The 24544-nt window shown below is 43.1% G+C and overlaps 1 protein-coding gene and 1 long non-coding RNA gene across 5 annotated transcripts in view; both read left to right on the top strand.

Moving 5' to 3' along the window:
- The window catches only part of golga4 (golgin A4), a 52374-nt gene that overhangs the window by 5804 nt on the left and 22026 nt on the right, over nt 1-24544 (top strand). For 2 of the 4 annotated variants that reach the window (XM_024388231.2, XM_024388232.2), the window contains exons 2-12: nt 4751-4831; nt 9928-10047; nt 13856-13924; nt 14294-14641; nt 15937-15984; nt 16113-16169; nt 19073-19171; nt 19441-19570; nt 20160-20350; nt 22149-22232; nt 24332-24479. In XM_024388231.2, the coding sequence (XP_024243999.1) occupies nt 4751-4831; nt 9928-10047; nt 13856-13924; nt 14294-14641; nt 15937-15984; nt 16113-16169; nt 19073-19171; nt 19441-19570; nt 20160-20350; nt 22149-22232; nt 24332-24479 (1375 nt within the window). The remainder of the gene's footprint in view (nt 1-4750; nt 4832-9927; nt 10048-13855; nt 13925-14293; nt 14642-15936; nt 15985-16112; nt 16170-19072; nt 19172-19440; nt 19571-20159; nt 20351-22148; nt 22233-24331; nt 24480-24544) is intronic. The other 2 variants (XM_024388233.2, XM_024388234.2) reach the window with 2 other exon arrangements.
- Nucleotides 16179-17062, top strand: LOC121840815. The gene is made up of 3 exons (XR_006079960.1): nt 16179-16628; nt 16922-17005; nt 17042-17062. It is a non-coding gene; the product is annotated as an uncharacterized LOC121840815 (long non-coding RNA).

Raw genomic sequence — 24544 nt, 5'->3', positions numbered from 1 at the left:
AGAAGAGGGGCAGCGTGGGAGAGAGAGGGTCAGAGGAGAATATCTGGAGGTCCTGGATCAGAGAGCGATGGTGGAGGATGCATTGAATACCCCTTTTTTATGTGGGCTAAGATGAAGAGAACTTTAGCTAAAGCTGGGGTAGCATCTCCTGGGAGGAGGAGATGTTACATCATGATGGTTCGTCTCAGTGACACTGCAATGGCGAAAGTATTGTGCCTTTTACAGTAAGGTGAGGCAGGAAGGGAAACTGCCTGGAAGTTGGAAGCAGGCTGTAGTGGCGCCGATATGGAAACTTGGGAAAAACTCTACTAGTCCTTCAAGCTATAGGCCGATAGCATTCACATCTCATGTATAGAAACATATGGAAAGGATGGTAACAGAATGGCTGATTTACTTTCGGGAGAGTAGAGGACTAATGTCACCAAACTAAAGTGGGTTCAGAAAAGGCAGGGGAACGATGGATCTTGTACTGTGCCTTGAGTCAGTCATACGGAAGGCACAGGCAAATATGGGGGTGGTAGCTGTTTCCTTTGATGTACAGAAGGCCTGATATGATGTGGAAGGATGTCAGGGGGGTTGGTGGAAAGGTTTTCAACTGGATAAGGGTTTTTCTTTTGGCCGGTCAATAGAAGTGAGGGTGCGGAGCTCTTTGTCAGAAAGCTATGAGGTAGATAATGGTAGCCCCCAGGGAACTGTCATTAGTCCTTTGTTCTCTATTATGATTGACAATGTGTTATCCTAGGTGAGACCTGATATTGGGAGGTCATTGTTTGCGGATGACGGGGCACTGTGGAAGAGGGAGAAATATTACCCATACAGCCAGGAAAGTTCAAGAAGCTATTAGTGAAGTTGATCAGTGGTCCCTCAGGTGGGGCTTTGAATTTTCAGTTGAGAAACCACCGGGGGTTTTTTCTACATGAATGTTGGGGAGGAAATATACTTGAGGCTGTATGGAAGGAATCTGGAGAGAGTGGGAGGGTTTAGGTTGCTGGGGGTCTGGTTTGACACTCAAATGACATGGACAGAGCATATTAATAACAGTAGTTCTCAAAGGAAAGACAATATTGAATGTGATGCGTTGCCTGTCAGGAATGGAGTGGGGCGGGCAGATAGAATGGTGTTAAATGCTTTATATAGTGCTGTTAATGTCATCACTGGATTATGGAAGTGTAGCATATGGATCAGCAGCTCAGACATCTTTAAAACGTAAAAAAAAGTAAGAAAAAAGAAGCTAGATGTAATCCAGGGCCAAGCCCAAAGAATATGTTGTGGGGCACTCAGGACCTCCCCGGTGGCAGCGATGCAGGTAGAGTTGAGAGAGATGCCGTTAAAGTTAAGACAACTAACCATGACATATTGGGTAAATATACAAGGACATAAGGTTACACATCCAAATAAAAGGTACTCCTATGGTGCTGGGAACACTAACAAAATCTGAATACAAGTTTTGGGTGGATAGTCATTGGCATGGCTAGAGAGATGGGGTTGTTTGGGAGGGAGTTTAGCCCTTCTGTGGTTCTTCCTGCTATCCCACCTTGGTTTCTCCCTCAGCCAGCGATAGATTTAGGATTGCTTGAGAAGGTAAGAGCTATTGAGGATTGCTTGAGAAGGTAAGAGCTATTGAGGATTGCTTGAGAAGGTAAGAGCTATTGAGGATTGCTTGAGAAGGTAAAAGCTATTGAGGATTGCTTGAGAAGGTAAGAGCTATTGAGGATTGCTTGAGAAGGTAAGAGCTATTGAGGATTGCTTGAGAAGGTAAGAGCTATTGAGGATTGCTTGAGAAGGTAAGAGCTATTGAGGATTGCTTGAGAAGGTAAGAGCTATTGAGGATTGCTTGAGAAGGTAAGAGCTATTGAGGATTGCTTGAGAAGGTAAGAGCTATTGAGGATTGCTTGAGAAGGTAAGAGCTATTGAGGATTGCTTGAGAAGGTAAGAGCTATTGAGGAAAGAGTAGATTTTGTTGTAAGTGAACAGTTTAAGAACACAATACTATGCTTTCTTGAATATATTCACATATGGATCTAAGGACCCCAAACAGCTTTTAGTGTTCCTGAGTTTAAGGTGGCAGTGACAGAAAGCAACGGATCATTTATCTGTTTACACAATGGAGTTGATGACCATAATCTTGGCTGCAGAGTGGGTGGGGGAGGTGAGGCCAGGCAGGGTACTTATCTGCTCTGATTCCTGATGAGCTTAAAATCATTTGTGTCTCGGAGCAGACAGATGTATTGTATGAGGTTTTGCAGTGCTTGTATAGGGTAAAACAGATGGGGATATTTGTGATGTTCCTCTGGGTACTAGCTCATGTGGGAGTATAATTATTATTTCTTATTTTGTTGATATATATGTTTTTTAAACATAACCTTTGTTTAACTAGGCAATTCAGTTAAGAACAAATTAGTATTTTTAATATTGCCAAGCAGGTTCTTAAACATCCTAATGTTGAGATGGAATTGTCAGTCAGTAAAGCAGAAGCCAAGGGGTTGGTTAAAAACAAATGGCAAGAGTTGTGGAAAAGGGAGGGAAAGGAAGACACCTGTCTAAGGTTCAGGAAAAGGTGGGGGCAGGGAGGTCCTCAGGCTGAGTGACAAGGGAGGATAGTGTAATCGCAAGGCTTCGACTGGGACACACAAGGCTCAATAGTACATTGAAATTGATGGGGACATATCCAACTGGAAGTTGTGATCATTGTCAGGAGGAGATGGAGACAGTGGAACACGTTCTATTTCAATGCCAGAAATATGGGAGGAAAAGGGAGCGATTGTTATTATATTATTATAAACAAGACAAGCATTTGTGTAAGTTTATCGATAGCCTAGCATAGCATTATGTCCAGCTAGCAGCAGGAAGCTTGGTCACGAAAATCAGAAAAGCAATTAAATTAACCGTTTACCTTTTGAGCTTCGGATGTTTTCACTCACGAGACTCCCAGTTAGACAGCAAATGTTCCTTTTGTTCCATAAAGATTATTTTTATACCCAAAATACCTCTGGTCATGTTATGTTCAGAAATCCACCGGAAATAGCGGTCACGACAACTGCGAAAAAAATTCCAAATTCTATCCATAATATCGACAGAAACATGGCAAACGTTTTTATAATCATCTCAAGGTGTTTTTCAAATATCTATTCGATAATATATCAACCGGGACAATTGGCTTTTCAGTAGGAGAGAGAGGAAAAATGACTGCCTCTGTCTTTTACGCAAGAATCACTCTGAGAGCCCTCAGCTGGCCACTTACTCAATGTAGTCGTTTACACTCATTCTTCAATATAAAGGCGTGAAACTACGTCAAAATGCTGTAGGCACCTTAGGGAATACGTAGAAAAGGGAATCTGGTTGATATCCCTTTCAATGGCCAATAGGGGTGCATAGGAACACAACGGTTTCAAAATAAGAGGCACTTCCTGATTGGATTTTCCTCAGTGTTTCGCCAGCAATATCAGTTCTGTTATACTCACAGACAATATTTTGACAGTTTTGGAAACTTTAGAGTGTTTTCTATCCTAAGCTGTCAATTATATGCATATTCTAGCATCTGGTCCTGAGAAATAGGTTTACTTTGGGAACGTTATTTTTTCAAAAATAAAAATAGTGCCCCCTAGTTTCAAGAGGTTAAAGTTGGTTGCCAACCACTATAAAAAAAAAAAATCCACAGAAGAAGAAAGGGCCTCCTGAATGGCGCAGAGGTGTCACTAAAGCAGCGGGTTTGATCCCAGGCTGTGTCACTGCCGGCCTTGACCAGAAGACCCATGAGGCGGTGCACAATTGGCCCTGCGTCGTCTGGGTTAGGGGAGGGTTTGGCCGGCCGGCTCCTTGTGGCGGGCCGGCGCCTGCAAGCTGACTTAGTTCACCAGTTGGACAGAGTTTCCTCCAACACATTGGTGCGGCTGGCTTCTGGGTTAAGCGAGCAGTGTGTCAAGAAGCAGTGTGTCTTGCCAGGGTCGTGTTTTGGAGGACGCATGGCTCTCGACCCAACTCTGTAGCGGAGTTGCGGCAATGGAACAAGACTGTAACTACCTATTGGGCATCATGAAAATGTAGAGAAATGGGTAAAAGTACAACAAAGAAAGAAAGAAGAATGCTACGAAAAGTCACTTCCGGTCGTAGATGTATTGAAGTGTCGTGTTTTTAGGGAGTCGTGTCTGAGCAGCTTCGAACCAAAGTCTAGCTAGCTAGCTAGGCTAATCTATACTAGTGTCATGTGACTTTAAAAAAACACAATAACTGAACAATAATCATAGTTTTGTCTACATTTAATCAAACAAGTGTAGCAGTCTGTGGAACCATTACATTTGTCCCAGCCAGCCAGATCATCTTTAAATAATTGATTGACTGGACTTGTTAGTAGTACTGTAGCTACAGTTCCTTGTAACTGTCTAGCCAGTCAGCTGGTGGCTTCATTTGGCAGCTCCATGCATGTCACTCCTACTGGATAATCATTTCATTTTAACCCATGATGTCTGTGTATCTCAAGGTAATGTTTTTCCATAGTCTGTGTCAATATAACCTGTCTGTCAAGCTGGCAATGTTTACAGAAAATAGTAGCCTATTGTTTAGTAAGGGTAGCTTGGTCTTTTAGTGAGTCAACACTAGAATCTTACCTAAAGATAGCCAAGGAAAAAAACTATTATCTAGCTTTAACAGATGCATATTTATTGTGTAGAGTGACATCCTTACTCTGTGGACTTGAACATGTTGGACAAATGTGTTGTTTATATCATGATAAATATCAATAATTTTCCCTAAGATGGGCCCTGGAGAGAGACGTAGCAGCCACACACACCCCTCCCTGCACCAAGATACCTCAGCCTCACCTAGTGATAGAGAGGTAAGACATGAGCCTCAATGATGTATGTAATATCATCTGACCTACACTACAGTCTTCTGTTGATGTGCTTTGGCTCTACACTGCAACAGCAACTTGTGCAGGCAGGAGAAATTGGCCTACAGTATGCACACTGCCTTTTTAGAATCACTTTCTTATAAGGATTGCTTGAAATAATGTTATATTAGTCCTAGATCTTACGCTTCGGGCTAGTTTCTCTGAAACATATGAAGCCTAGTCCTGCCTAGACTACAAAACACTTTCAATTGAGGTTCTAGAAACTAAGATTAATCTGTGTTCAAGAAACTGTCCCTCATCATTAGACATAGATGATATGTGTATGTCCCAAAGCCCTGTTTACCTTCTCTTCCTCTAACACCTCTTGGATTGATGACTTAGGCCAGGGCTCTTCAACACGGGTCCTGGAGGGCCTAAAAACTTTTTTCACCCTCTCCTTCGAATCAGGGACTGATTCAGACATCGGACACCAGGGGCCGCCTCATTTATCAATATTACGTATATGCTATTCTAAAATACTACTTCCGAACAGAATTTAGAATGTTCGTACGAATAGAAAAAGGGTGATTTATCAAATAATCCTATGAGCCTCATATGCACACCGGTAGGAAGTAATTATCATGGAAATTCGAACCAAAAAGAAGAGAGACTGTAGATTCTTCAAACAACAACTTGGAGCAGTTAACAATCACTCAATCGTGCATAGTTAAGGGCCCAATGAACAGAGTTGGGTTTCAGCTTTTATAGGAAAGTACAACGTCTTTGTTTACGTGGTGGTTAGCAGATGTGTGGAAACAGGTGCGGGAACATGGTGTAAAAGGTGATTTGCTTGTCTGTGCAGATTAAGATAGTTGACGTTGCCACAGCTCACACCATTGTCTGTTCCTTCCTGCACGTTTCCACACAGCTGAGTTCCTGCAGATATTAAAACATGGGATGTGTCACATGCTGCGGTCGCACCCAAACGGCTCTTGTCATAACACTGGGTGTATAGCTCAAGACACACAGACACGTTTGTATCAGTAAAAAAACACTAACAAATCAAAATAGATCGTTCTCTTAAGTGAAATTTTTAATTAGTCATTTTCCCCCACATAATCATTGATAAATACCAATTGTTCTCAGTGCTCGTGCACTGATATATGGTCAAATTCCCCCCTTTAAAGCCTGTGGGGAATATACAATGCGGTGAGGTGATAGTGTCAGAGATTGATTACAACCAAAAGTTGTTATTTGACTCGCTCAGTTGTTGACCAGTACAAATAAAAACATGGCAACAAAGAGAAGACCATTAAGACAATGAGTTACTTTAGCAATGGCAAATCTACTTCAAATGAGTAGGCAACACTCACCAATAAGCCATCCATCCTCGACAGCTACCTCCTGTAGGCGTTTAGGCCAATATTGCTTTCATGCAGAATGAAAGAGTTGTGCGTACCATCACATTCAGCAATGTCTTTTGCGCGTCATATAGCCTATCACCTGCGCATTAAGAGTGGAAGCCTTCACATACAGTACCAAAAGTCAAAGGTTTGGACACACCTACTCTTTCAAGGGTTTTTCTTTATTTTTACAATTTTCTACATTGCAGAATAATAGTGAATACATCAAAACTATTAAATAACATATATGGAATCATGTAGTAACCAAAAAAGTGTTCAAATCAAAAATCAAAATATATTTAAGATTTTAGATTCTTCAAAGTTGCCGCCCTTTGCCTTGATGACAGCTTTGCACACTCTTGGCATTTTCTCAATCAGCTTCATGAGGAATGCTTTTCCAACAGTCTTGAAGGAGTTCCCACATATGCTGAGCACTTGTTGGCTGCTTTGCCTTCCCTCTGCGTTCCAACTCATCCTAAACCATCTCAATTGGGTTGAGGTCAGGGGATTGTGGAGGCCAGGTCATCTAATGCAGCACTCCATCAAGCTCCTTGGTAAAATAGCCCTTACACAGCCTGGAGGTGTGTTTTGGGTCATTGTCCTGTTGGAAAAACAAATGATAGTCCCACTAACCGCAAACCAGATGGGATGGCATATTGTTGCAGAATGCTGGGGTAGCCATGCTGGTTAAGTGTGCCTTGAATTCTAAATAAATCACAGACAGTGTCACCAGCAAAGCAACGTCACACCACCTCCTCTGTGCTTCACGGTGGGAACAACACACGCGGAGATCATCCGCTCACCTACATGTACTCTGCGTCTCACAAAGACAGCGGTTGGAACCATAAATCTTTGATTTGGACTCATCAGACCAAAGGACATATTTCCACCGGTCTAATGTCCATTTCTTGTGTTTCTTGGCCCAAGCAAGTCTCTTCTTATTGGTGTCCTTTGGTAGTGGTTTCTTTGCAGCAATTTGACCATGAAGGCCTGACTCACACAGTATCCTCTGAACAGTTGATGTGTCTGTTACTTGAACTCTGTGAGGCAGTTATTTGTGCTGCAATTTCTGAGGCTGGTAACTCTAATGAACTTATGTTCTGCAGCAGAGGTAACTCTGGGTCTTCCTTTCCTGTGGTGGTCCTCATGAATGCCAAGAGTGTACAAAGCTGGCATCAAGGCAAAGGGTGGCTACTTTGAAGAATCTCACATTTAAAATGTGGCATTCGTATTTGGGAACCCATTGATGCAAAGAAAATCCTCTTGACTTCAACCTGTTGTGCGATGGTGTATGGAAATTGTATGTTAGTTTGTTTTGCTGCTGATTTGCATTCAAAACATTGTCTCATCGAGGGCTGTGAGATGCCGCTCAGCAAGCTCCCGCTAAAAAGTGTCCGTTGCCAAAAACCAGAGGGTGGATAGCACTTGGATGTGCAGCGGAATGGCATGTCTTTGCCTTTTTAAAGTAGGTCTTAAATCCTTGCAAAAATCCTATAAGATTGGCTCATCTGATATCATTTCCCAAAATCAATCTGTACTTTTTGCAGAAAAAGTCCCACCTGTCTCTTAAAAACACCTTCTCTGCTAAATGCAGCATGTGACAAATCTTCCAACAGAGCAAGATCAACCTAAATCGATTTTCCCATTATCAAATCATTTTTTTTGTATTTCAACAATGGTTTCACTTTCACACGTGCCTCTAATTTAACAAATTACTGTAGTTTATATGGATTATTATCGTAACAAATGCACTGATGTGGTCAGATGATATGCCTGTCAAGATATGTTGCATGAATTCACAATGGAAATACAATGAAACTGAAAATTGTTCAGACATTTTCAAGATATGTTTTCCCCATTCTACGCTTGACAAGCAGCAGTTCCCTTATTCCACCACTTGACATGGCTGTGTCTAAATTTACACACACTCTCAAGCAAACGTTCATATTGATAAATCTCACACTTTCCGTGGAGATGATCCCACATATGGTTTATGCACAGATTTGTGCATTTGCATGATTGATAAATAAGGCCCCAGGTGAGTGCAGTTTGCTACCAGAAGTGTTTCGGCCCCCAGGACCTGAGTTCAAGAGCCCTGACCTTGGCCTATGTCTGCAGTGCTTCCAGAGGACTACGCCGCCATGCTCTGCTGCATCATAAAACCGCCCTAATGCATATCCAAGGGTTTAAAGTTTCTGTAGCCTCACCCAAAGGATAAGCTGTTCGACCAGTATCATCCCTTAAGTCTCAGCCCTGCATCGATTTAAAGCTGATTAAAACAAACCATGACCAACATGGATGGAGGCAATTTAGCCTAATTAGTGGAAATTGCGGACTAAGTAAATTGCGGACCTGCTTAATTTCAATCACTTATTAGACCTGAAAACTAGGTTTTTATCCAATAAATGACCAAATGAATAGGGTTAAGAAATATTTCCACTATTGAAAAGAAGCTAAACCTTTTTAACTGTCTTCAAGTCCTAGCCAATTGTTTTAATTTTTTATTGTTCAGGTCTAGGATAGTACTTCAATTAATTCCATGGGTGAACCACAATGTGTCGGCATGCCAAGTTTTTTTTCTAATGACCTCTGCCTTTGGAATGTAGCCTAAACAAGTGAAGTGACGTGTTCTCAGGTAGACTGCTCTGAGGAAGTAGCCTAGGCCATTATGCAGCAATTAGGCTACAGTCAATCATCTTCTGAAGACTGCTGGTGGAGCTGATCTATTGACACAGACTTTTAACTTTAGTTAAGGTGTAGGTGGATGGATCTCAATGAATGGCAATATATACAACAGCATTTTGATATTAGGACTTTGACTTAGTGTTTTGTATAGTAAATCCAATTTGGCATATCCACGTCGTCAGATTAGAAAAACAAAAACATTTTTACCAAAGATCATAGGCTAAACAACTTTATTTTCAACACATCCATTTCAAAATCCGTTGTAAGAAATAAGCTACCTCAGCAAATAATTTATTGATTCCGCATTTTAAATCTCAACTCAAGCCTAAGATATTCACCAACCAAATCCAGCCTGAGGTAGTGAATTGTAGGCTAGACGTTTCAGGCTTCCAGCCCTTTGACAGCACCCGGCTTTATCATCTCCCCTGAAAGACGGCCATCCCCACTATATGGCTTCAGATAGCCTAGAGGCATCTTCTTCCTCCTCATCGTATTCAAATCATCTCTAGCTCACTGTCAGCTCCAGCCTTTACTCCTTTGACTTCACTGTTTCTGTGCCCCACAAAAATGTAGGCAAATTAGCCTCATAAAAATGTTTAGCTTAATGATGACTTGGACATCCTCATTTAAAAGATAAGATGTTAACATTTAGGCCTACCTTTCTATCAATCTCGTGAAAGGCTATTTCACAATGGAGGACACAGATACTAGGATGTCAAATTCAGTAAATACCACATCGCCCTAATGTTGATTGGGTGTTCTTTCCATCTTTCCTTTCTCTCTGTCTCTCTTTGACCAGTCTTTTGCTCTCTCTGTTTTTTCTCTGTCTCTTTGTCAGATTCTCTCACTTTCGTTTTCTCTCTCTGACCAGTGTCTCTCCAGAGAATCTGGGCAGAGACTACACTCTCCTCAGCGCTGTTTCACTCACTCTCATGGTGTTGTTGTTTTTCTCATTGCTCTCTGTCCCCCCCATCTGTCGTCCCGTTGACACACTGACCTTTGACCTGGGGTCAGGTGCTGGCCGGGATGATAGCCGAACCTGCTTTTCTCTCTGAGTATACTATCTTTGCTCTGGACCAATCAAAGCCACCCCCCAAAGCACCTCAGGCTCAGGTTGCTCAGGTAGCCAGTGCGGTGAGTTCGGTTCGCCCCCCTCACACCCACCCCTGCCTCCTCTCCTCCTCCTGCCCCTCTCGTTTTCCTTTCCTCGCTCCTGGGTAGAGGGTAGAGGAGCTGGCCTGCTGTTTAGAACCAGTGAAGACTGCTTGCACCCTGCTCTCTCTGTCTTTTCCTCCTCCTTATCTGTTTTCTTTGATGTTCGTAACTTGAAGGCATCTCACCACCACCTAACCTTGCATCTAATCCCTTGGGAGTGATTGTTGGTTTGTAAATGTGACTGTTGGGATAGAAGCTTGTTGTGCTTTCTTCAGTATGCCGGTTTGTTGTTATCCAATAGTCTCTCTTTCAGTTGTCTCTGAATTGACAGAAAAGGATGTTATCCCGATTCCCCTTTATCTTTAGTTATCCTTTATAGTTGCTTGCCCCTGAAACCCTACCAACCTCCTGTATAGTTAACTATAGATTTTATTCCCTTCCTCGTTCCCACTTCTCACCCCAAACGTCTTCTGTTTGGAGAGTTTATAGTCATGCGATCCACCTCCGGACCTTCTCTACTTAGCTTGCATAGTTGAAGCTTTTCCTAGAGCCATGAAATATTCTCCTTTATTTCATTTTATACATATTTATCCTTCTCAATATAATTGATTAGTAGTGGTCAAACAAACAGCCCATCCAACAATACAATACCCTTCCGATTGGTGTTGAGTGACATATTTATATTAAAAAAGATCGTACACCAAAACAACCAAGCTGGTGTTGGGAACTAGAATAATGCAGGGGGAACTAGAATAATGCAGGGGGAATTAGAATAATGCAGGGGGAACTAGAATAATGCATTCCTATTCCTCCTCACTTCATCTATTGAAATACCATTGGAAAATACCACACAATACATTGGTCTCAATCTCATGCTCTTAAAATAGACAAAGTTGTCCCCCCTGAAACATTTAGCTAGCCAGCAGGGTTGGGGTTGACATTCCAATTGACTTCCTGAATTGAAATGGAATTGACCCCACAGACAGACTAGGCTACAGGCTAGATTGCTGTTGAAAAACAGAGCACAATGGGCTGGCTAGCCTCATCTGTCTGTCTGGAGGATTTACACATGATCTGCATTTAGAGATGGACTTAATCCTTCTCTAGGCTGTCACCACACTCATCTAGAATTAACAAGTTATCTTTACTCATTCTGTGTCTATTACTTTTATTACATGTTTTATTTTTCTATATTTTCTTTCTTTCTGCATTATTGGGAAGGGCCCGGGACCATTTAACAAAATATCATCACTCTTCACCTGACTATAATATAGTATGTGTTTTACTATAACTGTGGAATCAACAGATATTGCAAATGATAGGCTATTTATTTAATTAATAGGTACTGACTCAGAGATATGTTACTATTTTGAGCAATGTTAAGTTGGAATCACGTCCTAATATTCGCCCATAAATGTAGTCTGTGTGTGACCATGTGTGTTTGTACAAAACATTTAACTTGAAAGTAAATGGTAAATGTGCCTTTTTATAAACACGCAGCCTACTTGTTCCTCATAACTGCAGAGAGCTGTTCAGTTTAACACACTGACATCCTAACCTGTCCTTAGCCCTCTTGGAGTCCTCTAGCAGCTAACCTATTAGCCTAGTTTTCTTACTGTGTTTGAGTGCAGAGACTGCAGACGTCCTCTACTTCTGACCTTGAAACACAGTACCAGTGTAGCTCTGCTTTCCACCACCTGGTGTCTGGAAGCCAAGCCAGGCTGGCATAGTTGTCTGTTGACACAGTATCGTTAGTCATCTGTTGGCTTGGTACAACTGCAGAGGGGAAAATACGATGTGTCCTGAATGTCAGGGATGCACCCTATTCCCAACAAATGGAATACATAGTGCACTATGTAGGGAACACAGCCTACATCCTTCTGTTTGGCTAGATATCCCTTTATATGCCCTGCCAGATTGTGTACAACTACAGAGACTATGGCACATGTTGCTTGTACACTAGCCTGACTGACTGTCTGACACAATGCCACCATACCAGTACTGTTGTCATCTGCTAAAGATAACCCTTACAAACCTGCCCTGGTACATCCTGCTCCAGCACTACACTGCTTATACCTATCCAGCCCCCTTAGATCTGCCAACATCTTTGTCAGTACGGTTAGTCATCAAGCCTTGGCCAGTGGCCTGACAGACTGTGTACAACAACTAAAACTAGGCTGCTGGTTAATGATGCCACTGCCAGTCTTCACATCCAGAGTGACAGTACTGTTTTCCTCCTTTGTGTGCCCTGTCTGCACACACAGCCTAACCTAAACAGCATCTTGGAATGACTGTTTGGGTGTAGTTGTAGGCAGCCTTCACAGTCTGGGTTGTAGGGGTGGGGATGGGTTGTGTCTAGACATTATTAGGCCATGTATAATTCATTGATTGAGAGCAAGTCAGACCTGTTTTCCACTACTCTGAGCATCTCACTCAGCCACTCTGGGGCTCTTCCCTTTGTCTGCCTGTAAGGCAGGGTTAGGGGGCATTGGTTTGACCTACAAACACTCACACTCAGATCCAAAGTCAAATGAAATGACTTGTTGTTGTAGTCAAAGCAGACCCTGCTGCTTTGTAGCCTCACAGCAAACCAGACACATTGTGAAATGTGTCCCTTCTCATCAGTCTCAAATTGCAACCTCAAACTCCCATAATACATTTGTATAGAGGTTTTCATTTGTTGAATCATAACTTATTAATATTTTTGATACTTTGCAATGGGTGTATAACTCTGTCTGTAATACGTTTGTTTCATGTGTAAGTGTGCTCTCAACATTTCTTTGTAACTGAGACAGCTTCTTGACTGGTATCACTGGTCGGATTTAAAGATCACACTTGCAGAAAACCCCTTGCTTTTCTTATCTAGTATCAATGTTACTCAAAGGAGGGGAGGAAACTGTTAACAAGCTTACAAGTAGGCCAACAACTGGGTCGTGTTCTGTAGCAAAATATTTAAAAACCTTTTTAAAACTGAAGATGACAATTTCAGGCAACCCCTCCCTCTTTCAGTCCATTTTCTTCTGTTTGGTGGCTGATGCACCAAACTCTGATCTTTTCTATAACCAACCAGCCAGGCTACCCTGCTAATGTTCACAACAACACTACTACACCTGTCTTTACTATGTTCTAGTTAACCTACAATAACACCCTGCTGCAGTGATCCACAGCAATGCCAAACCTTTGACCTTCAACCTCTTCATCTACTGGCTCCTCTAATCAAGTTTGACTATTTGTTTTGACCTCATGGCTGCTGTGTAGACAAATGGCTACCAGTTGTAGATAAATGGCTACTAGCTGTAGATCTATTTGAACTCCTATCTGTTCTGTTACTGTATGTTGTACAGTAGAGATGCCTTCTATCTTGTAATTTAACCCCTCTGTTTAATCCAAGTTTGCATGAGGGTACCCAACTACAGTACCCATAAGTCCCTGCATTGCTCCTGTCCAAGCAATACTAATATTCAGAGCCATGTATATTAGATGGCTCTGCTAATATTGCTTGATCCTATACAGAGTAATCAAGGTGTAGCGGTACTGTGCACGATGGCTGGGTGTGGGACATATGGAAGACTAACAGGTTCAGGTACCAGGGCTGCGTCTGAAATTGCACCCTATTCACTATGGCCCCTATATGGTGCACTACTTTCTTACCAGGGCCCATAGTCAAAAGTAGTGGTCAAAAGTATTGCACTACAGTATATAGGGAATAGTGTTCCATTACAGACCCAGCCCTGGTTAAACCAGGACCTAGGTTGTTCTAACCTCTCTCTCCTGCCTCCTGCTATAGAGTGGCAGGAGAAGTGCCACAGGATCACCTAGAGGAAGCATCAATGGAGATGGGAGGGCTTCTCCTCAGGCAAGTTACCTCATTCTCCTAACACCTTTCCCTGGCTTTTCTGTTTCCATTTAAATGTGGTTATTGATGTGTCCTGAAGAGGTCATAAAGCAACTAAGAATACAAGTTAAGATGCTATGCCAGTTAGGCCTAATCAGCTGCAGAGGAAGATGCATTCTGATAAATGTGCCATTTGGATAGAGTCTAGGCCTAACAAAAGGAGTGGTTTAGTTGATTGTCTTTAACCCGTGCATGTGGAAACACGCATTCATATCCCACATGTCTCTAGCTATCTATGTACATTCCCATGTGTTTCAGTTCAATATAGTTGACTGCCATCTGGAAATGAATAACTTAAAGTAATACACTCTCCTGTCCATCCTCATACAGAGAGAAGAGCCCCAGTCGTTTGCCCAGAAGCTACAGCTCCGCGTCCCCTCTGTGGAGTCTCTCCTCCTCCGCGGTGCCAGCCGGGCCGAGGGCCTCTTCCGTTCCCCGTCTAAAGAGAGCCTGAACCGCAGCCCCTCTCTCAACTCCCTCACCCCCCTGGGGGAGAATGAGCCCCTGGCCTCCCCCTCTGCCACCTCAGCCTACGACCCTCCATCAGACATCGAGAGCGAGGCAGAGGAGTCGTATGGTAGCCCTGAATCCCTGCCGGCCCTGTCTAAAGAACAGCTGATCCATCGGCTACACAGGGTGGAGAAGAGCCTGGGGAACTACAGAGGGAAATACTCAGAGGTGGGGTCATGAGACACTACAGCAGTGGTACTGCATGGTACATCCTTTAGTGAGGCTTGTGGAAATCAGTCTCAAAAGAAATCAGTGTAATCACTAAATAATTATCAGGTAAATTACCAGTTCAGCAAGTCATTCCGAACAGCTAAAACAGGGAGGTGGCCTGCTGTATGTCTACAATACCCCTCTATGGGATGTACAAGTCACTATGATCAGTCTTCTCTCGCTCATCCAGTTGGTCTCAAATTCAGATGACCAGAGTAGGGAGTTGGCCTGCTATGCATACAGTGCATTCGGAAAGTATTCAGATCCTTTGACTTTTTACACATTTTGTTACATGCCTTATTCCAAAATGGATTAAATAAAAACTAAAATCCTCATCGATCTACACACTACCCTATCATGACAAAGCGAAAACCGGTTTTAAGAAATGTTTGCAAATGTATTAAAAATAAAACACAGAAATACCTTACTTGCATAAGTATTCAGACCCTTTGCTATGAGACTCGAAATTGATCTCCGATGCATGATGTTTCCATTGATTACACAGTGTTGTAGGAGATCTTAAGTTTCTTGGCAATTTCTCACATGGAATAGCCTTCATTTCTCAGAACAAGAATAGACTGACGAGTTTCAGAAGAAAGTTCTTTGTTTCTGGCCATTTTGAGCCCGTAATCGAACTCACAAATGCTGATGCTCCTGATACTCAACTAGTCAAAAGAAGGACAGTTTTATTGCTTCTTTAATCGGGACAACAGTTTTCAGCTGTGCTACCATAATTGCAAAAGGGTTTTCTAATGATCAATTAGCCTTTTAAAATGCTAAACTTGGATTAGCTAACACAACGTCCCATTGGAACACACGCCTATGTACGCCTATGTAGATATTCCTTTAAAAATCAGCCGTTTCCAGCTACAATAGTCATTTACAACATTAACAATGTCTACACTGTATTTCTGATCAATTTGATGTTATTTTAATGGACAAAAAATGTGCTTTCAAAAACAATGATATTTCTAAGTGACCCAAAACTTTTGAACAGTAGTGTGTGTTAAAAATGTGTGCAACAATTTCAAAGAACCTGTTTTTGCTTTGTCACTATGGAGTATTGTGTGTAGATTGATGAGGGGGGAAATGATTTAATCCATTTTCAAAATAAGGCTGTAATATAACAATGTGGAAGTCAAGGGGTCTGAATACTTTCTGGATATACTGGATATCTCTGTGTGTACAGCTATATTTGATTTACCTTTCTAACCATTCTCCTTCTCTCTCTGTGTGTGTCTGTCTCTCTACAGTTGGTCACTACCTACAGAACAGTCCAGAGAGATAAGGAGAAGACCCAGGTGATTTTCATAAACCACCTCAACACCAGATTACATATAGTGATGCTCTGTACTATTGGGAGGATGGAGGAACGCTTTTATCCACACTCGCTGAATGCTGATGTAGTCTTTTCTGCTTTTCTCCTCAGGCCATTCTCAGTCAGAGTCAAGACAAAGCTCTCCGTAGGATAGGGGAGTTGAGAGAGGTACGAGTATGACCATGAACACCATATGTTTCTGTTAAATACCAGTATATGTCTGTACTATTTTTGTCTTACTATCCCTATCAAAGTACTGTCTACGGGGTCTTATTTTACTCGGTTATGACCCGTTACTCTCTCTGAACTCAAAAGCTTTTAGGATGCAGGCAACCACTGAGTCACAGCATTAGGTGTGGAAGTCCTGAAATATTTCTGTCCTGACCCAAAAAACAGGAGCTGAGCCAAAGGAAGGAAGTCAAAAGCAGTAGGTTAGCTAAGCCAAGGAAGGAGCAGTAGGTTAGCTAAGCCAAGGAAGGAGCAGTAGGTTAGCTAAGCCAAGGAAGGAGCAGTAGGTTAGCTAAGCCAAGGAAGGAGCAGTTGGTCAGCTAAGCCAAGGAAGGAGCAGTTGGTCAGCTAAGCCAAGGAAGGAGCAGTAGGTTAGCTAAGCCAAGGAAGGAGCAGTAGGTTAGCTAAGCCAAGGAAGGAGCAGTAGGTTAGCTAAGCCAAGGAAGGAGCAGTAGGTTAGCTAAGCCAAGGAAGGAGCAGTAGGTTAGCTAAGCCAAGGAAGGAGCAGTAGGTTAGCTAAGCCAAGGAAGGAGCAGTAGGTTAGCTAAGCCAAGGAAGGAGCAGTAGGTTAGCTAAGCCAAGGAAGGAGCAGTAGGTTAGCTAAGCCAAGGAAGGAGCAGTTGGTCAGCTAAGCCAGGGAAAGTGAGGAAGGAGCAGTAGCTAAGCCAGGGAAAGTGAGGAAGTAGCAGTAGGTTAGCTAAGCCAAGGAAGGAGCAGTAGGTTAGCTAAGCCAAGGAAGGAGCAGTAGGTTAGCTAAGCCAAGGAAGGAGCAGTAGGTTAGCTAAGACTTGGAAAGGAGGAAGGAGCAGTAGGTTAGCTAAGCCAAGGAAGGAGGACAGCCGTAGGTTAGCTAAGCCAAGGAAGAAGGTAGGTCAGCTTAGGTTAGCTAAGCTAAGCTGAGGAAGGAAGGTTAGCTAAGAGCAGTAGGTTAGCTAAGACTTAGAGGAAGGAGCAGTAGGTTAGCTAAGACTTGGAAAGAGAAGAATGAGCAGTTGGTTAGCTAAGACTTGGAAAGAGAGGAAGGAGCAGTTAGGTAAGACAAGGAAAGAGAGGAATAGCTAGGTTAGCTAAGACTTGAAGGAGCAGTAGGTTAGCTAAGACAAGGAAAGGAGGAATGAGCAGTAGGTTAGCTAAGACTTGGAAAGAGAGGAAGGAGCAGTTGGTCAGCTAAGCCAGGGAAAGTGAGGAAGTAGCAGTAGCTAAGCCAGGGAAAGTGAGGAAGTAGCAGTAGCTAAGCTGAGGAAGGAGCAGTAGGTTAGCTAAGACTTGGAAAGAGAGGAATGAGCAGTAGGTTAGCTAAGACTTGGAAAGAGAGGAATGAGCAGTAGGTTAGCTAAGCCAAGGAAAGAGAGGACGGAGCCGTAGGTTAGCTAAGCCGAGGAAGAAGCAGTAGGTCAGCTTAGACAAGGAAAGTGAGGAAGTAGCAGTAGCTAAGCTGAGGAAGGGGCAGTAGGTTAGCTAAGACTTAGAAACAGAAGAATGAGCAGTAGGTTAGCTAAGACTTAGAGAGGAAGGAGCAGTAGGATAGCTAAGACTTGGAAAGAGAGGAATGAGCAGTTGGTTAGCTAAGACTTGGAAAGAGAGGAATGAGCAGTTGGTTAGCTAAGACTTGGAAAGAGAGGAATGAGCAGTTGGTTAGCTAAGACAAGGAAAGAGAGGAATGAGCAGTTGGTTAGCTAAGACTTGGAAAGAGAGGAATGGTTAGCAGTTGGAAAGAGAGAAGGGGCAGTTGGTTAGCTAAGAGCTAAGACTTGGAAAGAGAGGAATGAGCAGTTGGTTAGCTAAGACAAGGAAAGAGAGGAAGGAGCAGTAGGATAGCTAAGACTTGGAAAGAGAGGAATGAGCAGTAGGTTAGCTAAGACTTGGAAAGAGAGGAATGAGCAGTTGGTCAGCAGTGGAAGTAGCAGTAGCTAAGTAGCTAAGACAAGGAAAGAGAGGAATGAGCAGTAGGTTAGCTAAGACTTGGAAAGAGAGGAAGGGGCAGTTGGTTAGCTAAGACAAGGAAAGAGAGGAATGAGCAGTTGGTTAGCTAAGACAAGGAAAGAGCAGTTGGTTAAAGACAAGGAAAGAGAGGAATGAGCAGTAGGTTAGCTAAGACTTGGAAAGAGAGGAATGAGCAGTTGGTTAGCTAAGACAAGGAAAGAGAGGAATGAGCAGTTGGTTAGCTAAGACTTGGAAAGAGAGGAATGAGCAGTTGGTTAGCTAAGACTTGGAAAGAGAGGAATGAGCAGTTGGTTAGCTAAGACAAGGAAAGAGAGGAATGAGCAGTAGGTTAGCTAAGACTTGGAAAGAGAGGAATGAGCAGTTGGTTAGCTAAGACAAGGAAAGAGAGGAATGAGCAGTTGGTTAGCTAAGACAAGGAAAGAGAGGAAGGGGCAGTTGGTTAGCTAAGACAAGGAAAGAGAGGAAGGGGCAGTTGGTTAGCTAAGACAAGGAAAGAAGGAGCGGTAGGGAGTGGAGAAAAAAGCATATTTTCATTATCAGAACACGATAAGGCATTACAGGTGACTTGTTTGAACTTGTGTGATGTAATTCACTGATACTCTCACCTGTGTTTGTAGGAAAGAAACCTTTCCCTGGTTGAAATGGTGCAGTGTGCCCTGCATGTAGGAAGTATAGGAACTGGCTCATGATTGTGATAATAAGGCGATCAGTGTGAGAGCAAGGCAATTCACAGAACTACTAATCTGGGTCTCATAGTGAGTAGTTATTAGGGAAGTAGGGTGTAAATCAGTCATTCTGAGTGGTCCGACTGCAGTGTAGTCGATCACAAACACACTATATTCCTCACCAAGAGCTGTGTGTATTAAGGCAATGTGTTATATGACAATGTTTCTCCCCAGGAGTTGCACATGGACCAACAGGCTAAAAAGCACCTTCAGGAGGAGTTTGATGCTGCCCTGGAGGAGAAGGACCAGATGATTACTGTGCTTCAGACCCAGGTGTTTATATACAATACAGTGCAATTTTCACATTTTGTTACATTTTTGTTCAATGTAAAATGCATCACGTTGGGATTTGCCCCCACTGATCTGTACAACAACATACTCAAAGTATAAGAACAGTTATAACATTTCTACAATTGATTTAAAATGTGTTTCAATGAGTGTCTGCTGAACACTGTCAGTATAATCTTGACTGTAGAATAATATCTGATCTTCAGCCTGTGTTGCTCTGTGTTTTGACTGTGTGGCCCCTCCTCCTCTGCCAGGTTGCCCTGATGAAGAAACATCTGAAGGGGGTTCCTGGTGGAGCTGTGGCCCCTGAGGTTGAACATCCTCTCCAGGCTGAAGATGCTCAAGACTCCGCCTCTGCCCCACAGAGCCCCTTCAAAGACGCAGGTATTATACAGTACAGACACTATGCTGACTCCCACCCCTGATAGATGATGATGTGTAGATGGACAGTAGCAGACCTAGGTTCAAATAGTATTGTCTGGTGCAATGTAACCAATTGAATAGTGCCTAAGGTGCAAACCCTCTACACCTCTGGCACTCTAAGCAGGCTCAACCAAACACTTAGTGTTTGGATTTCAAATACTATTTTGACCCAGGTCTGAGTAATGTAATGTTGAAATGTTTAGACCCATTTGTCTTTTATCACATTTATTGGGTATATTTAAAGGGATTAATCACCCAAATGACAAAATGACACATTGGTTTCCTTATCCTGTAAGCAGTCTATAGACAAGGTATGACAGCAGTCCCTGCTTTGATGTAGTTTCCCTGGCACTGTTTAAACATTCAAATGTTTTAGTGTTTGTTGCACTGTTGACTGTTACCTCATCTAAACTGCAGAAGGCAGCGCTGACCCAGTGAAAACCATGGATAGGATTAGAACATATGTACAGTATGTATTTCTATGTAATAGAACATGTATCTCTCCATGGGAGTCCCTTTCTCACTAAGCTGTGTTACCTCTTCCAAACAGCAGAGGGCGTCACTGACCCATCTAAAAGCATGGAGGTGCTGCAGAAGAGGGTGACGCGCCAGGAGAATCTGCTCCAGAAGTGTAAGGAGCTGCTCAGGACACACAAGGAGCGCAGTGCCCAGCTGACCAGTGAGAATGACACTCTGCAGGAGCAGCTGCAGGAGAGACTGCAAGAGCTGGAGAAAACCAAGGTGTGTTAACCAATGTCAGTGGAGGCTGGTGGAGGGAGAAATGGAGATGATGTATTGTGATAGTATTCCATGGCTGGAATGGAACGGTATGAAACACGTAATCATAAATTATCAATATTCCATTCCGGCCGTTACAATTAGCCATTTTGTTTAGAAACCGTCACATGGTTCTTCTAATCAACTTTTCTGGAAAGATAGCTTACCCTTCACCCTGGAATACACATTTTAGAAGACCATTTTCCACATATGGCAGCCTGTACTTAGTACACCGTAGTTTTGAAAGGAGTTCATTATATGGGACTGAAGAGTGAGTGTCTGAACTCTGAACCACAGAAGTCAACACTATGGTGTGAACAGTAACACCATGTTTGACAACACTGTTTTATAAATCATCCAATGGAGTCTTGATGGTTTAGTGATCATGTGCCTGGTCTGTGGCTTCACTATCTATTTCTATGACACACACACGAGGCCCTCATAACGAGACAGAGCTCCAAAGTACACAATGTATGGAAATGGGTGCCATATGTAGGGAATAGGGTGCTATTTACGACTCATCCCAGGGGCTGACTGAGGTCATGTCATTTAGCTAACTTTGTGACATTTATTCTGTTTAATAGCACAACATTGTTCTTTGGTGGAATAATAATTACATAGTTTAGTTTGGCTGTGGTGTCTGTCGTTTTCACTAGCGGCTGAGAGTGATGCTGGGTGTCAGAACAGGCCTGTGATAACAGACAATAGCTCTGCATCTAAGTGTGGTGGGCAGAGGTGTGTGTGTGTGGAGTTGCAGAATGTGTATGTGTGTGCGCAAGGTACAGAGGTATCTGTGTGTTTGGGTGGAGTTACTGTGTGTGTGTGTGTGTGTGTGTGTGTGTGTGTGTGTGTGTGTGTGTGTGTGTGTGTGTGTGTGTGTGTGTGTGTGTGTGTGTGTGTGTTGAACCTGGCCAGTGTCTGAGAACAGGGCTGTTCCTGTGACAGAAAGAGCCAGAGGTTAACAGGCGCTCAGCTCTCCTAACTTGCGTGGAGGGGCTTGCTCATCCACACACACCCCACACCCTGTAATACAGACAGCAGCTGTCTCTCAGGCCACCATTTCACCTTTGGGATCTGGTATTTATATGGCGTTGTGGTCTGTTTCGTATTTGCGTTAAATGTTTATTTACCTTATTGTATGTTCTCACACAGTAGTTTCATAGTGACGTGCTAGCTACACTACAGACCACTGCTGCTAACCTAACCTGGTCTATGTGTTGGTTTAGTTGGCCTCATATGCGGCCTCTGTTGACAACCGCCTTGTGGCTGTGGTGGCCTGGCCTCATGGGTGGTGTAGGGAGACTGACTGCCTGCCATGCAGAAACATTTTGCAACCTGGCTTGGTACTTCCTTGTTTTATTTAACTTTTTTCTAACCAGGAAAGTAGCCTGTTCTGGGAGCTGTTTGTGCTGTATTCATTGTTAATTTACTAGAGCGGTGCTCCTGTTCCTTTACTAGAGCGGTGCTCCTGTTCCTTTACTAGAGCGGTGCTCCTGTTCCTTTACTAGAGCGGTGCTCCTGTTCCTTTACTAGAGCGGTGCTCCTGTTCCTTTTGATAACTTGCAGATTAATCCATCTTTTACTTTCAAAGATGGTCCATTTATCCTTACCCAAAGAGCACCTTCAACCTTCAATATATATATTATCTGATCTCTTCTTCCGTCTGTCTGTTCTCAGGTGCATTCACTGTTGCTTTGATACCTTGCACATTAACCCATTTAAAAAAAAATATTTCCTTATGTTTGTCTCGTCTGAACTACAGGAGCTGCACACCACAGAGAAGACCAAGCTCATCACCCAGCTGCGTGATGCTAAGAACCTTATTGAACAGCTGGAGCAGGACAAGGTGAGTGAAGAGGGCTTCTAATGCTAGCCAGGAGATTCTGGACCTTGCTCACGAACTTAAAAACTATTTGAATAAAACAACATCACCATAGGTAACTGAAGTTTCAGCTTATTAACTTTCCTTTTTAAGGTTGGTCATATATCTTGATTGAAGCTCCCTTTTAAGCTTCTGAGTCAGTGGAGGCTGGTGACACTTCAAATCAGGCTCATCGTATGCTCATTCCTCTCTTTCCAAGTCTTAGCTCCTACTGCTCATCGTATAATCAGGCTCATCGGCAAGAATGGAATCTTAAAACAACACATGAATACCCAGTATTTGAAGTGTTGTATACCTTTCATTCCAGCCATTACAATTACCCCATTCATTGATTGCTCCCTTCTTCCACCAGCCTCCACCATTCTGGTCCTAATGTTGAGTGCCCCTAATATGTCTTCCGCACTCCTGCTTAGTGTGAATGTGTGAAATATAGACATGTTTGTGCTATGCCCCTGAGTGCAGAGATGACATAAACGCTCTATCCACGATTGTTGCGCTTGACCATTATCCTCTGGCTCTGCAAGAGATGTGTGTGTGTGTGGAGACTGTGACTTGTGAGGTCACACTGATGAATATGGGTTAGGGTTAGTGGCACAGCATAATTGTTGGAAACAATTTAGGGGCCTTGGGTTTGATTAAGACATGCTACATAGGAGACAATCATAACAGTGCAGATAAAAAAAATGTTAATTGAGGACCTATTTGGTAATATATATATATATATACATATATATATATATATATATATATGCAAGCAAAAGTATGTGGACACCCCTTCCAATTAGTTGATTCTGCTATTTCAGCCACACCCGTTGCTGACAGGTGTATAAAATTGAGCACACAGCCATGTAATCTCCATAGACAAACATTGGCAGTAGAATGTCCTTACTGAAGAGCTCAGTGACATTCATCGTGGCACTGTCATAGGATGCCACCTTTCCAACAAGTCAGTTTGTCAAATTTCTGCCCTGCTAGAGCTTCCTTGGTCAACGGTAAGGGCTGTTAATGTGAAGTGGGAACGTCTAGGAGCAACAAGAAGTGGTAGGCCACAGAAGCTCACAGAAGGGGATCACCAAGTGCTGAAGTGCGTGGTGCGTAAAAATTGTCTGTCCTCAGTTGCAACACTCACTACCGAGTTCCAAACTGCCTCTGGAAGCAACGTCAGGACAAGAACTGTTCGTCGGGAGCTTCGTGAAATGGGTTTCCATGGCCGGGCAGCCTCACACAAGCCTAAGATCACCATTCGCAATGCCAAGCGTCGGCTTTAGTGATGTATAGCTCACCGCCATTGGACTTTGGAGCTGTTGAAATGGGTTCTCTGGAGTGATGAATCCCCCTTCACCATCTGCTAGTCATACGGACGAATCTGGGTTTGGCGGATGCCGGGAGAACGCTACCTGCCCCAATGCGTAGTGGCAACTGTAAAGTTTGGTGGAGGAGGAATAATGGTCTGGGGCTGTTTTTCATGGTTTGTGCCTGGTCCCTTAGTTCCAGTGAAGGGAAATCTTAATGCTACAGCATACAGTACAATGCCATTATAGATGATTCTGTGCTTCCAACTTTGTGGCAACAGTTTGGGGAATGCCCTTTCCAGTTTCAGCATTACAATGCTCACGTGAGCAATGCGAGGTCCATACAGAAATGGTTTGGTGAAATCAGTGTTGAAGAACTTAACTTGCCTACACAGAGCCCTGACCTCAACTCCATCAAACACTTTTGAGAGGTCTGGCTGACTGCGAGCCAGACCTAATCACCCAATATCAGTGCCTGACATCACTAATGGTCTTGTGGCTGAATGGAAGCAAATCCCCACAGCAATGTCCCAACATCTAGTGGAAAGCCTTCCTAGAAGTGTGGAGGCTGTTATAGCAGCAAAGGGGGGACCAACTCCAACTCATTAGGAATGAGGTGTTCGACAGGCAGGTGTCCACATACTTTTGGACATGTAGTGTAAGTGTGTTCATTAATGTGCTATCCTCTGGGATCACATACACATATCAGCATGTATTATTTTATTCTGAAAGTAAAATTTAAATTCAATCCAATCATGGCTGTACCTTCAGGGCATGGTCATAGCAGAGACAAAGCGTCAGATGCATGAGACTCTGGAGATGAAGGAGGAGGAGATCGCCCAGCTCCGCTCCAGAAGCAAGATGGCCGCTGCCCAGAGAGAGGAACTGCAGGAGCAGAAAGAGAAGTCTGAGAAAGCAGGTCAGTGGATCTCTTCTTCTTCTTTAACAATGGGTAAGTTGTACAGTATCTAACCAACGATGTGT

Source organism: Oncorhynchus tshawytscha, linkage group LG25, assembly GCF_018296145.1.
Source record: "Oncorhynchus tshawytscha isolate Ot180627B linkage group LG25, Otsh_v2.0, whole genome shotgun sequence".
In the NCBI taxonomy this organism is placed as follows: domain Eukaryota; kingdom Metazoa; phylum Chordata; class Actinopteri; order Salmoniformes; family Salmonidae; genus Oncorhynchus; species Oncorhynchus tshawytscha.
This window is presented reverse-complemented; position numbering and strand designations above follow the sequence as displayed.